At 41.7% G+C, this 15,805-nt stretch overlaps 1 protein-coding gene across 1 annotated transcript in view; it reads right to left on the bottom strand.

Annotated features, from left to right (window-relative positions):
• LOC126176775 (sodium channel protein Nach-like) overlaps window positions 1-15,805 on the bottom strand; it is a 163,518-nt gene that overhangs the window by 86,646 nt on the left and 61,067 nt on the right. Inside the window, exon 6 of the mRNA XM_049923945.1 lies at window positions 6,766-7,042. Coding sequence (XP_049779902.1) covers window positions 6,766-7,042 — 277 coding nt within the window. The remainder of the gene's footprint in view (window positions 1-6,765; window positions 7,043-15,805) is intronic.

Raw genomic sequence — 15,805 nt, 5'->3', positions numbered from 1 at the left:
GCCCTAATCAATTGTATTTAGACTCAGCTATTGACCTACATGGATTAAACTGAAACTGAAATGCCAAGTGTTTTGATCAGGGAAATCATAATGCATTTTAGTTCTGACTTAGAAGTGAGAAAAGACTGCCTGTATGACCTCACAAACAACCACACCTGGGCGATGGGCCATGTCAGAGGCAGCACTGCTGCCCAGCTCTAAATGTTGCTTCTTTCATCATCCATGCAGTGTCTGACATGCCACAAGTGCGGTGTTGTAATAATTCTGACACAGAAATGTCCCAATCTATGGAAGTGACAGAAGTGTAGATTTGTCAGGATGCAACCCATCAAACATACTCAGAGGTGTTTATAGGCAAACACCTGTCAATACATCTGAGTCCTGTTAAACAAATCTACTTACATTGCAGGCAGCCAGAACAAATCTTTGGCCATATGTATGTCATAACGTGACCTTGCCAGGAAGGTTTCCAATTTCACTCACTCACAACCAAGTGGTTGGGACAGATTTTTCCATGCTTTTGGATTTATGATTCATAAAATAGCAAAAGGACTAAAATGCAGCCTGTGCAAGCGTTCTTTCATGTGACTGGCCTTGACAGATTTGCGGTTGAACCTCATTACCAATTAACTTGAACAAATGAAAGATTAATTTGTGGTCATTATGCTCAAGGAAATGACATCCAGCTTCTATATGAGATTCTGAAGAATACACGAAACAGATAGCTGTACCTTAGGTGCAACCACAACGGAGGGGTATCTGTTGAGAGCCCAGACAAACGTGTGGTTCCTGAAGAGGGGCAGCAGCCTTTTCAGTAGTTGCAGAGGCAACAGTCTGGATGATTGACTGATCTGGCTTTGTAACACTAACCAAAATGGCCTTGCTGTTCTGGTACTGCGAATGGCTGAAAGTAAGGGGAAACTACACCCGTAATTTTTCCCGAGGGCATGTAGTTTTACTGTATGATTAAATGATGATGGCGTCCTCTTGGGTAAAATATTCCGGAGGTAAAATAGTCCCCTATTCGGATCTCCGGGCGGGGACTACTCAAGAGGACATTGTTATCAGGAGTAAGGAAACTGGTGTTCTACAGATCAGAGCGTGGAATGTCAAATCCCTTAATCGGGCAGGTAGATTAGAAAATTTAAAAAGGGAAATGGATAGTTTAAAGTTAGATATAGTGGGAATTAGTGAAGTTCAGTTGCAGGAGGAACAAGACTTTTGGTCAGGTGAATACAGGGTTATAAATACAAAATCAAATAGGGGTAATGCAGGAGTATGTTTAATAATGAATAAAAAAAATAGGAGTACAGGTAAGCTACTACAAACAGCATAGTGAACGCATTATTGTGGCCAAGATAGACATGAAACCCACACCTATTACAGTAGTATAAGTTTATATGCCAACAAGCTCTGCAGATGACAAAGAAATTGAAGAAATGTATGATGAGATAAAAGAAATTATTCAGGTAGTGAAGGGAGATGAAAATTTAATTGTCATGGGTGACTGGAATTCAAGAGTAGGAAAAGGGAGAGAAGGAAACATAGTAGGTGAATATGGATTGGGGCTAAGAAATGAAAGAGGAAGCCGCCTGGTAGAATTTTGTGCAGAGCATAACTTAATCATAGCTAACACTTGGTTTAAGAATCATGAAAGACGATTGTATACATGGAAGAACCCTGGAGATACTAAAAGATATCAGATATATTATACAATGGTAAGACAGAGATTTAGAAACCACGTTTTAAATTGTAAGACATTTCCAGGGGCAGATGTGGACTCTGACAACAATCTATTGGTTATGAACTGTAGATTAAAACTGAAGAAACTGCAAAAAGGTGGGAATTTAAGGAGATGGGACCTGGATAAACTGACTAAACCAGAGGTTGTACAGAGTTTCAGGCAGAACATAAGGGAACAATTGACAGGAATGGGGGAAAGAAATACAGTAGAAGAAGAATGGGTAACTCTGAAGGATGAAATAGTGAAGGCAGCAGAGGATCAAGTAGGTAAAAAGATGAGGGCTAGAAGAAACCCTTGGGTAACAGAAGAAATATTGAATTTAATTGATGGAAGGAGAAAATACAAAAATCCAGTAAATGAAGCAGGCAAGAAGCAATACAAACGTCTCAAAAATGAGATCGACAGGAAGTGCAAAATGGCCAAGCAGCAGGGATGGCTAGAGGACAAATTTAGGGATGTAGAGGCAAAAAAGGGGAAGAAGAAAGGTGGAAGGAGTATATAGAGGGTCTATACAAGGGCGATGTACTTGAGGACAATATTATGGAAATGGAAGAGGATGTAGATGAAGATGAAATGGGAGATACGATACTGTGTGAAGAGTTTGACAGAGCATTGAAAGACCTGAGTTGAAACAAGGCCTCCGGAGTAGACAACATTCGATTAGAACTACTGACAGCCTTGGGAGAGCCAGTCCTGACAAAACTCTACCATCTGGTGAGCAAGATGTATGAGACAGGTGAAATACCCTCAGACTTCAAGAAGAATGTAATAATTCCAATCCCAAAAAAGCAGGTGTTGACAGATGTGAAAATTACTGAACTATCAGTTTAATAAGTCACAGCTGCAAAATACTAATGCGAATTCTTTACAGACGAATGGAAAAACTGGTAGAAGCCGACCTCGGGGAAGATCATTTTGGATTCCATAGAAATGTTGGAACACGTGAGGCAATACTGACCCTACAACTTATCTTACAAGAAAGATTAAGGAAAGGCAAACCTACGTTTCTAGCATTTGTAGACTTAGAGAAAGCTTTTGACATTGTTGATTGGAATACTCTCTTTTAAATTCTAAAGGTGGGAGGGGTAAAATACAGGGAGCGAAAGACTATTTACAATCTGTACAGAAACCAGATGGCAGTTATAATAGTCGACGGGTATGAAAGGGAAGCAGTGGTTGGGAAGGGAGTGAGACAGGGTTGTAGCCTATCCCCGATGTTATTCAATCTGTATATTGAGCAAGCAATAAAGGAAACAAAAGAAAAGTTCGGAGTAGGTATTAAAATCCGTGGAGAAGAAATAAAAACTTTGAGGTTCGCCGATGACATTGTAATTCTGTCAGAGACAGCAAAGGACTTGGAAGAGCAGTTGAACAGAATGGACAGTGTCTTGAAAGGAGGGTATAAGATGAACACCAACAAAAGCAAAACGAGGATAATGGAATGTAGTCAAATTAAGTCAGGTGATGCTGAGGGAATTAGATTAGGAAATGAGACACTTAAAGTAGTAAAGGAGTTCTGCTATTTGGGGAGCAAAATAACTGATGATGGTCGAAGTAGAAAGGATATAAAATGTAGACTGGCAATCACAAGGAAAGCATTTCTGAAGAAGAAAAATTTGTTAACATCGAGTATAGATTTAAATGTCAGGAAGTCATTTCTGAAAGTATTTGTATGGAGTGTAGCCATGTACAGAAGTGAAATGTGGACGATAAATAGTTTAGACAAGAAGAGAATAGAAGCTTTCGAAATGTGGTGCTACAGAAGAATGGTGAAGATTAGATGGGTAGATCACATAACTAATGAGGAGGTATTGAATAGAATTGGGGAGAAGAGGAGCTTATGGCACAACTTGGCTAGAAGAAGGAATTACACTCCTGGAAATGGAAAAAAGAACACATTGACACCGGTGTGTCAGACCCACCATACTTGCTCTGGACACTGCAAGAGGGCTGTACAAGCAATGATCACACGCACGGCACAGCGGACACACCAGGAATCGCGGTGTTGGCCGTCGAATGGCGCTAGCTGCGCAGCATTTGTGCACCACCGCCGTCAGTGTCAGCCAGTTTGCCGTGGCATACGGAGCTCCATCGCAGTCTTTAACACTGGTAGCATGCCGCGACAGCGTGGACGTGAACCGTATGTGCAGTTGACGGACTTTGAGCGAGGGCGTATAGTGGGCATGCGGGAGGCCGGGTGGACGTACCGCCGAATTGCTCAACACGTGGGGCGTGAGGTCTCCACAGTACATCGATGTTGTCGCCAGTGGTCGGCGGAAGGTGCACATGCCCGTCGACCTGGGACCGGACCGCAGCGACGCACGGATGCACGCCAAGACCGTAGGATCCTACGCAGTGCCTTAGGGGACCGCACTGCCACTTCCCAGCAAATTAGGGACACTGTTGCTCCTGGGGTATCGGCGAGGACCATTCGCAACCGTCTCCATGAAGCTGGGCTACGGTCCCGCACACCGTTAGGCCATCTTCCGCTCACACACCAACATCGTGCAGCCCGCCTCCAGTGGTGTCACGACAGGCATGAATGGAGGGACGAATGGAGATGTGTCGTCTTCAGCGATGAGAGTCACTTCTGCCTTGGTGCCAATGATGGTCGTATGTGTGTTTGGCGCCGTGCAGGTGAGCACCACAATCAGGACTGCATATGACCGAGGCACACAGGGCCAACACCCGGCATCATGGTGTGGGGAGCGATCTCCTACACTGGCCGTACACCACTGGTGATCATCGAGGGGACACTGAATAGTGCACGGTACATCCAAACCGTCATCGAACCCATCGTTCTACCATTCCTAGACCGGCAAGGGAACTTGCTGTTCCAACAGGACAATGCACGTCCGCATGTATCCCGTGCCACCCAACGTGCTCTAGAAGGTGTAAGTCAACTACCCTGGCCAGCAAGATCTCTGGATCTGTCCCCCATTGAGCATGTTTGGGACTGGATGAAGCGTCGTTTCACGCGGTCTGCACGTCCAGCACGAACGCTGGTCCAACTGAGGCGCCAGGTGGAAATGGCATGGCAAGCCGTTCCACAGGACTACATCCAGCATCTCTACGATCATCTCCATGGGAGAATAGCAGCCTGCATTGCTGCGAAAGTTGGATATACACTGTACTAGTGCCGACATTGTGCATGCTCTGTTGCCTGTGTCTATGTGCCTGTGGTTCTGTCAGTGTGATCATGTGATGTATCTGACTCCAGGAATGTGTCAATAAAGTTTCCCCTTCCTGGGACAATGGATTCACGGTGTTCTTATTTCAATTTCCAGGAGTGTAGTTGGTAGGACATGTTCTGAGACATGGAGGGATCACCAATTTAGTATTGGAGGGCAGCGTGGAGGGTAAAAATCGTAGAGGGAGACCAAGAGTTGAATACACTAAGCAGATTCAGAAGGATGTAGGCTGCAGTAGATACTGGGAGATGAAGAAGCTTGCACAGGATAGAGTAGCATGGAGAGCTGCGTCAAACCACAACAACAACAAGTAGAGTCAAGGAGAATAGCACCTGAGAAAGAAAAGGTATATTGTTTCATAACATCGTAGGATGTCTCTTGGAATCACAAAATCTCTTCTCCTTATGAGTTCTTAACACTGTTCTGAATGGACAAATGAAGTTTTTTATGGACTAGCTTCACCTAGAGACTCTGTGGAGAAGCAGAGAATATGTTTCATTAAGCAGTTAGTGGACTATGAAAGGTGAACTGAAACGTAAATAGTGTAGACAAAAGTAACCATTGGAGTTAAAGTGTAGTAGTGTATATCAGTTATCATAGTGTCTATTCCCAGGATTCATGCATAGTTTTCAGGAGCAGTTAGTGACTAGAAAATACAAACTATAGAGACTTGATGTTCCTAATAGTGTCTGAGTATGGTACTACCTATACTTCATCGTAGCAGCACCAAGCTAAATTTGAGGACTGAATTTTTCTAAGGAAGGGAGTTGTGGTGTGGCACCACCATGATATCTGGGAAATTCAGGACACAGTGTTCCAGTTGTTGTCCCAAATGCACACAGCTGACAATACAGCATACTTGCCAAATCACGACACATAACATGAATGTGTGGCAAGTTTCATAATGGTCCAGGCACTGTGGCAATAACTGACATTTTGAGATATTTCAGTGGCATTTGGTGAACCATGTACAAGACTTTAACCATAACAAGACTTGTCCACCCCTCCAGGCTGGCATGTTGAAACAGCTGGATTTTGAATTGGCATCCACTGTGTGCTGACTACTGCCAGAAGACCCCCAATGTTCTTCCTACTGGCTGTTGCTGCTGCTGGGTGGGGTGAGGGTAAGACCTATGTCCTCCTAGTTGAAGGGCTGCAGAGTGCCTGCAAGCATCCAACACTAATTTTAGATGGGTGGAACATAGCTTCCCCACCAGCAGCATAACAACAACATAAGGCCTCTGCATCTGAAATAGCACTGCTGAGGTATGCTGACTGCATCTTTGCCACACTGCTTTTCACCATCATGGGCTGCATGACTGCCCATGGAACATGGGTGCTATGGGTCAACATCAGGCCACACTAAAAGATTAGGGCAACACCTGTAACTACTGTAGCTTGTTGTAGTGATAAAGAGTTTACACACACACACACACACACACACACTGCCTATCTTGCTGCAGCCATCTTCGCCTCCAAAGGAATCCCATAGCCCTTAATAACACATCGAACCACAATTCTGAGGTGGGAGTCCCATTGCCCTCCTCACCATCAGAACTTCATCTTTTTCAGCTCTCTGTGTCAGTCATTGCATTCTGACCCACTACATTTTGGTGTCCAATGTGAGGCCCCACCAGTCCACTACAGGACTTATGATCAAATACTTTCATCATTTTCAAAAATTTTGGAAAAAAACAGCTTCATTCATGAATATCCAACCTTTCCTTCATAATCATACTTAATCATAACACATATTTATTTATAAAAATACTAAATTAAAGTGAAAAGAATAGCAATGTGCATCTGAAGGACATATTAAATATGTCTTACCTGTAGTTGGATAATGATATGAATGGCATCCACACAATGCAACTGACTTATTCTTTTGGCATTCTGTGAAACAATTGTGGTAGGTGTACATTTTCATCACCTTTGAAAATCCTTCATCTTCAAATTGACAGCTGCGAACTTTGATTGGCATGTCTCTCACGGAATCCGTAGCATATGTCTGAATTGCTGAAATACCAGCAAACACTTGCATTCCAACTGATATTACAACTTCAGCAGCTGCTCCACTGGGATATGCAGCAGGATTGTGGATTAAAATCTTGCAAAAAAGACAACAGATTATTATAAGAGATTATAAGATAGATTTCTATATTAAATTTTTTGGAAAACAAAAGTATAAAAAAATTGTGTGGTTTCAATCAATACAGATCAAATATTGTGTGTGTGTGTGTGTGTGTGTGTGTGTGTGTGTGAGACCCCTAGCTCTGGAATTCTGGAGAAATTTCAGTCAAACTTGGTACACAAATGACTTAGTACCAGGAGACAGTTACTATTAGGGTAAGACATCTCTAACTCACCCTCTGGCATGTAAGTGTAGCTCTGAAACTGGGGAAATCTCAACCAGTCTTGGTATGTATGTGCCTTACTATCTGGAAAAAAAAAAATACACTGTTGGGGTAAGATAACCACAGCATCTTGAACAACCTATTAAATTTTATGTAGGTAACATGGTGGAGTTTGAGACTGACTTAAAGATTTTTCTGAAGGGCAATTCCTTCTACTCAAGGGCTGGCCATGGTGTGTTGTACTTCACATATGCAGCATATCTGGGCTGCGGGCAAGCTGAGGCCCGGCCTGTGACTTGGCTTTGCTTGGTCCTTCTCAAAAGTCCATGGAACAGTGCAACATTTCATTTAGCATTGTAGTGTGACATTTTTTTGTGGCACAATCATACTGTCAGCCTTGTTTAACCTTTTGCTATTTGTCCATAGTGTGAAAGACATTCACAGGTACTGTGGTTGTTTGCAAAAAAAGAGGCAATCTAGCAATTTATCTTTGCAATTCTTTAAAATGAATGGAAATGACAGAAGAGAGGGATGAGAATTCTCAGTTTGCATAAGTGAAAGGTGCTACATATTTGCTGTGAAATGACGTTACAATACAATGGATAATGAATTTAAACACTTGGTTGACAATGAAACAGCAAAAAACTACAATGATTGACAGACGGGATTCATTGTTCTGGCCATCAAAAAGCACTTTGTGCTAAGTTTGCAGGCCCAGAGCATGTGAAGAAATTGGTGGTACAAATAGTAAAGCTTCTGAAGTCACATGGATTGTTCCACAAGCAGTTGCAACACTTTCCAATGGAATTGAATGAAAAGTATGGATACTTCATCTATTACTGCAAAGTACAGTATGTGATCAAAAATATCTGGACACCCCCAAAAACAAGTGGAAATGTGAAGGACACATACAGCACAGAAGTGTACAGACTGACCTCGTCTACTGACTGACAGAGACTGCTGACAGTTGAGGAGAGTCATAATGTGTAATAGGTAGACATTATCCAGACCTTCACACAGGAATTCCAAACTGCATCAGGATTGACTGCAACTACCATGACAGTTAGGCGGGAGGTGAGAAAACTTGGATTTCATGGTCAAGCGGCTGTTCATAAGCCACACATCACATCAGTAAATGCCAAACAATGCCTCGCTTGGTGTAAGGAGCATAAACATTGGACGATTGAACAGTGGAAAAATGTTATGTGGAGTGGCGAATCATGATACACAATGTGCTGATCCAATGGCAGGGTGTGGTTACACTGAATGCCCTGTGAACATCATCTGCCAGCGTGTGTGTTTCCAACAGTAAAATGTAAAATTCAGAGGTGGTGGTGTTATGGTGTGGTCATTTTTTTCGTGAAGGGGGTTGTGCCCCTTGTTGTTTTGTGTAGCACTATCACAGCACAGGCCTACATTGATGTTTTAAACACCTTCTTGCTTCCCACTGTTGAAGAGCAATTTGGGGATGGTGACTGCATGTTTCAACACGATCGAGCACCTGTTCATAATGCACAGCCTGTGGTGGAGTGGTCACACGACAATAACATCCCTATAATGGACTGGCCTGAACAGAGTCCTGGCCTGCATCCTATAGAACACCTTTGGGATGTTATGGAAAGCTGACTTTGTGCCAGGCGTCACTGACCAACATCAATACCTCTCCTCAGTGCAGCACTGTGTGAGGAATGGGCTGCCATTCTGCAAGAAACTTTCCAGCACCTGACTGAACATATGCCTAATAGAGTGGAAGCTGTCATCAAGGTTATGGGTGGGCCAACACCATATTGAATTCCAGCATTATCGATGGAGGGTGCCATTTTCAGCAGGTGTACTGATACTTTTGATCACATAGTGTATATTAGTTAAGTTAAGGGGCCTGCCTGGAGCATTTTTTTTATTTATTTAAAAGTCGCTATTGTTGAATTTATGGACAAAGGAGTGCAAGAACAAGAATTAGGATATCTGGAATTGAGTGTAGACTTTGAATTTTAAGTGGACTTGGCAGCACACTGCCCACAGTAAGACATTCCATAGTAACTTCTTTCTGATTTGATGAGGATGCATTTAAAAAGAAAATCATTTTGGAGAAGAGACACATTTTGACAGAGACAGCCCAGCTCCATAAACTCACCGGCATTAAAGAAAACACAATGTTTGAAGAATCCATTGTGGCCTTGAAGGAATTACAAAGATAGTTTTATAAAGATTTTGAGGACACTGTCAGTCTTACATCTGTTTCTGAGTTGTTTTCAAGACCATTTGCTGTTTCAGTTGAAAGTGCCACTGTGCATGTGCAAATGTAACTGATTGTCCTGCAAGAAAATTCCAGTTCTGATGAGAAATCTTTTTATATTAATACTGTCCAGAACATCTACATTGTTTTTCTCAGGTAGAGTTTTTTAAGTCTCCACAATGAGACTGCAAAATTGCTTCAATTTTTCAGTCAACATATTTGTGCGAAAGACTTTTTTTTCGATTATAAAACTAAATAAGTCATGATTATGTGACAACTTGAGTGGGAAACCCTGTGAAGTTGGCTGCATCTGTTCTTATGCCAACCATCTGTATTAGATAAAAATTATATTATGTCTTCAGTGCACCAAAAAATAATTAAATAATATTGAAAATTTCATTTGTTGAGAAATATGAAATATAAAACCAAGTAGTATGTAATGTGACTGTACTGCCATTTAAATGTGGGACATTCATAGTTTTCCTCTCTTCCCCCTCCTTATGCTCAGACAGTGTGACTTGGCAGTGGGGAACATGTGAAGCAAGGCTGAGAGGTTTGACACTTGCATCCGGGCACAGCCCACAAACCGAAATCTTGCCTGGCTCTGTTTTATTCCATTGAAGAGCACCTTCAGAGAAACTCTTGAATTCAGTGTTTTAGGTTATTTTACAGTTAGAATTAGCGCTTTAAAAGAGTAATATAAAGCAATTTCACTACATTTCAGTTAAATTAAATGTACATCTTGGACTTTTGTCCACATCCCAGTGACCATCCTCTGTGAGATCCACTGAATATAACTGCTTCAATGTTTGGCAGTGGGCTGTAGGTGTGAAGGTGGTGGCATGTAAAAATAATCAGAAACAAAGAATATTAGTGCTAAACACACAGTTTCTTGTGTTGTTAGGCTGATTGGTGCTTGTCCTGATAATACATAGCATGTGATTTGGAGTGTGTGTAGGACATTTAGTGTTAATATTCATGTTAGTTTAGGTGTGGTGAGGGTGCTTAGCCACCTAGTGTTCATTATGGCTGACATAAAGCAAACATGACAAGTATTGCATTAAAAGATGAGAGTGTTGCTTTCCAAGAATGTTTTTTTAGGGAGAGTCAGAAATACAAACAGTGGCATGATTTGGTATTCACCCCAGCAATGCCAGATACCACTGTAGGTAACAGCTAGAGTATGAGGAGTGGGACAGCCAGAGAGCACACAGGCAACACCACCTAGTGTGCTCCATTCTTCTCTCTGCAGAATGCATCACACAGCTACCTGGTTATTAGCACACCATTATAGGGGCAGATTTCAAACACTATTGAACTTTAAAAATTACAGAGGAGAAAGGAGTGTAAGCACAAAAAAGGCCAGGAAGACTATGTTACCAACTTCTCTGTACGCACACACATCTCAGAGAGAAAATGAAACTGAAGAGGAGTCACTCACATCGTGACTCCTTCCTCCACTGTCATTGCCGCAGGCCTCAGTATTCAGACAGGGTGAGAACTGAATATATCTGTCGCCTGGTAGCCTGTTGCAGATGCTGACTTCACTAGTAACTGGTGAGAAACTGCTATTGTGCTCAGTTTTTTTATATAGGCCCCTCGTGGTCTCGTGGTAGTGTCCTTGCTTCCCGGCGAGGTCAGGGATTTTTCCTGCCCCGAGATGACTGGGTGTTGTGTCGTTTTCATCATCATCGTTCATCCCCATTACGGTCGGAGGAAGGCAACGGCAAACCACCTCCATTAGGACCTTGCCTAGTAAGGCGGTGCGGGTCTCCCGCGTCGTTCCCCTGTGCTCTGTAAAGAAGCATGGGACTTCATTTCCATTTTTCCATGCTTTGCACAATTGCTTAATGGCCAAGTGTTTAAGAGCAAAGGCCCTGAATTGTGTATGTAAGTGGGTGTATTCTAGACAAGGCTGGAATTGTCTGTATATTTTCCTGGTAGAATTTTCAACATAACTACCGTCAATAACTTAATGAGAGAAAACTCTTGAAGAAGGCATAAGGATACTCATTTTCCTAACCTTAGTGGCATAAGCTCAATCTTCAGTTACCTTTGTGCCAGATAATGAATGTTCAAACAGTAAATCCATTTCTATAACATTTCCCGACTCATTGTTTGATCTCCTTTAGCTATCCTTAATGATATGACTACGGCTACCAAAGTCAGCGGGTGCCTGGTAAATAAAGAAGAGTGAACTAGGACCAGAGTTGATGTGCAGTAGAGTTAATATTTCATTTCTTCCAGCTATTCACTGGTGCAACATCAGTTACAAGGAGCCAAAGATTTACGGGTGTTAGTAAGCAGGCAGGTACATCACACATTCACATGAAATGTCACGATCAAAATGTGGTTAAATACAGCTATCTGCATTAGTCTAGTCCATGTCACCTCTGCATAACTACTGCAACCTATATCCATTTAAATCTGCTTACTTAGTCACACCTTGGTCCTCTTCTACAATTTTTACCAGTTACATCTCCCTCTCTTAGCAAACTGGTGATTCCTTAATGGCTCAGGATGTGTCCAGTTAATGAATCCCTACTTCTAGTCAATTCCACCATAAATTTCTTTTCTGCATAATTTGAGTCACCATCTCTTCATTACTTACCCAATATGTTTATCTAATCATCAGGACCCTTCTGTAACACTTACTTCAAAAGTATGTATTCGCATCTTCTCTGAATCATTTACTGTCCCTGATTCACTTCCGTATGTGATTACACTCCAGACATATGCACATAGAAAACCCTTCCTAGTACTTCAATTTCCATCCAGTGTTAACAGATTACATTTTCTTTCTATTGCTTGCCAGTCTGCATTTTATATTATCTGTGCCTCAGCCATCTTTACTTATTTTGATACCCAAGTAGAAATTCACGTCTATTACTTTTAGTGACTCATTTCCTAATGCAATTACTTTAACAGCATCTGACGTTGAGGTAACTATTCTATTCCATTATCCTTGTTTTACTTTACTGTGTCCTGATTAGTCCAGTCAGTCAAGACACGTTGTCACAATTTTTTCCATGGTGCTGGAAGGGAATGTCATGAACAACATATTAAAAATCTTGTCAGTGAGGTGAAAGCATTGTGGGGCAGGTGGATTTAAAGATATCTTTTTTATGTTTTTCTCGAATAATTCAAAACAATGGTTCCTAGCAAAAATGTTTCCAGTACAAAATTAAAATACATTAAATTTCCTGCAGAAAATGTCCAATTCATTTTAAACCTGGGACTAACAGTTTCCCTGCTCAAGGGATGGAAAAATCACGGATTATTACAAATACTCCTGTAAATAGAATAAAATTAAAATTTATTTTTAAATGAAGTAGGTTAAAAACAATGTGTGTACTACATCTAAGAGCAGGAGAACCATATTAAGGGATAAATTGTGTTCTGTGACTGTAACAGGATGGAGGAGAGAGATGTGTGGTAGAAGTGTGAGGGAAGGCAGGTCACTGGATTGTGTTTGTGCACTTCTCTCCTGCATAGGTCTGCAAGTGAAGGCCAGGCTGGTGATTCCCCACTCTACCTACCCTCTACATGACAAGAAGCAACTACAGGGTGTTTCATAAAGTTTTACTGGATTTCTGCAGTGTGCTTTATGAATCACTGATGACATAGTGCATAGACATGAGTGGGGAGTATTTATTTTGTACAATGCATTAAAGCCACATGGAATGCATTTATAAGTTACTAACAACACTAATGCTAGTAATTCATATGGACAGAACCTACATAAATCCCTAAACATCGTTCTACAGTGCTAGAGGAGAAATTGATTCTTAATAATGTACGTCAGTTATAGTGTTCTTCTGAGAACAATTTGAGTAGATTAGCACTAGTCAAAATTTTTTGTTAGTGTAGATTAAAGAGGTAGATATCAGAGGCTGCTTCTGCCTGTTAATGTGTAACTTGACTCATTCCACATCCATGAAGTCTACTCTCCTTCATGATGGATTTATGGAAAACAATGTGTGAATGAACAAAGCAAATGGATTAATCAGGGAAAAATCATTTTTGTGTATATATTAATGCCATAACATAACCACAAAACTTGATGTTTGTGAACTGTGCTGATGAGTGATGACACATCAATGATTAGCTGATGTTGTACTGAACTGCTAGCAGTGCAAAATAATAAAGAGAACTTTAGTCTGATCACGGAATATCTAATTATGCAAAGCAATAAGACACCTGTGATGAAGCTCTTGTAAAATTACAACCAGTGTCAACTGGACATAAATATTAAATCACTGACTAAAGCTGAGACATCTTATAGACATAAATTTCTAGACATTGTAAATAACAAAAAATGTGAGGTCATCTACATGAGTGCTAAAAGGAACCCGTAAAACTGTGGCTACCTGATAAATCAGTCAAATCTAAAGGCTGTAAATTCAAGTAAATAACTAGGAATTACAATTACAAACCACTAAAATTGGAAAGAGCACATAAAATATGTTGTGAAGAAGGCAAACCAAAGACTGTGCTTTACTGGCAGAACACTTAGAAAATGTAAAATCTCTACTAAAGTCTGCCTACACTATGCTTGTCTGTCCTCTTTTGGAGTACTGCTCTGCAGTCTGAGATCCTTGCCAGATAGGATTAATGGAGTACATTGTGAAAGTTCAAAGAAGAGCAGCACATTTTGTATTATCACAAAACAGGGGAGAGAGTGTCAACTGACGTGGTACAGGATTTGGGGTGGGCATCATTAAAACAAAGGAATTTTTTGTTAGGATGGAATCTTCTCATGAAATCCCCATTACCAACTTTCTTCTCCAAACCTGAAAATATTTTTTTGACACTGGCCTACATAGGGAGAAACAATCATTATAATAAAATAAGGGAAATCACAGCTGACATGGAAAGATATGGGTGTTTGTGTTTTCCACATGCTGTTCAAGATTGGAATAATAGAGAATTATTGTGAAGATGGTTCGATGAACCCTCTGCCAGACATTTAAGTGTGATTTGTGAAGTATCCATGTAGATACAGATGTCCATGAATTTAGGACCAAGGGAAACCATTCCTTGAATAACAAAAGTACTGGGTCATCAAAAGGTATACAAAAAAGAACGAAAATGTGCTACCTTTTGGAAACATCCTTTAAAAAGCTAGAGCCCCTCCTCCCCCCCCCCCCCCCTACACGCACCAGCTCAACACACAATGCCAGAGGTGTGTCAAGTGGGGTGGATAGAGGGGGAAAGAAGCAAGAAGCAGACACGGGAAACAGAGGGAGGGGTTGGGAATTGTTAGGGAGTGGCTCAGAGGGAGGCAGTTTGTGTGCAGGATAGAAATGCTGGAAACGGAGGTAACAAGCTTATGGGAAAGAAATGCAAAGTACAGGCACCGGAGCCAGTGAGTTCATGTAGAGCATAACGATGAGGACATGAAGGCATGGAATGGGAGTGGGTGACACAGCAAAAGGGGAGGCGGGCTGTTGGCGTAGGTTAGAGGAGACTAAGGCCAGAAGGTTTTGTGAGAGCAAAGTATGTGTTGCAAGGATAACAACTGTCTGTATGGTTCAGAAAAGCTGGTGCTGCCAGGAAATGATCCAGATGGCATGAGTTCTGAAGCAGCCACTGAACTTGAGCATGTTGTGCCACACTGTGTGTTGTGTCACTAGGTGATCAACACTGTTTTTGGCCATAGTTTGGCAGTGGCCTTTCATTCTGGTGGACAGCTGGTTGGTAGTCAATGCACAAATAAAACGCTCTGCAGAAACTGCAAATGAGTTGGTGTATGATATGGCTGCTTTCAAAGTAGCCCTGCCTCTTATGGATAGGATAAACCTGTGACAGGATTGAAGTAGAATTTGCTAGGTGGGTGAATCAGGAAGGTCTTACACCTAGGTCTTCCATTGGGATATGACATCTGTGGCAAGGGGTTGGGAGTGGGAGTGGGTGTGGCATAGGGATGTATGATGATGAGTAGATTGGGTTTGCACCAGCACACCACTTTAGAAAGGGTGGTAAGAATCAGAGGTAGGATCTCCATCGTTTCCCGGCATTATGATAGATAGTCAAAGCCCTGGCAAAGGACATGCATCAGTTGTTCCAGTCTGTGGTGGTCTTGTGTGATTGGGGTGGGGGTGCTCCTTTGCAGCTGGTTTCTGGGTGTGGTGGGAGGAAGTGGTATGTGAGGAGAAGGCACAGAAGATCTTTTTGCAAACTAGGTGTGGGAGGTGTTCATGTGTGGAGGTTTTTGTAAGACCCTCAGCGTACTGGGCAAGGGATTTCTCATCTCTGCAGATAAACCATCCACAAATGG

The sequence above is a fragment of the Schistocerca cancellata genome, chromosome 3 (genome assembly GCF_023864275.1).
Source record: "Schistocerca cancellata isolate TAMUIC-IGC-003103 chromosome 3, iqSchCanc2.1, whole genome shotgun sequence".
NCBI classification, from domain to species: Eukaryota; Metazoa; Arthropoda; class Insecta; order Orthoptera; family Acrididae; genus Schistocerca; species Schistocerca cancellata.
Note: the sequence above shows the minus strand (reverse complement) of the source record. Positions and strands in the feature narration are given on the sequence as shown.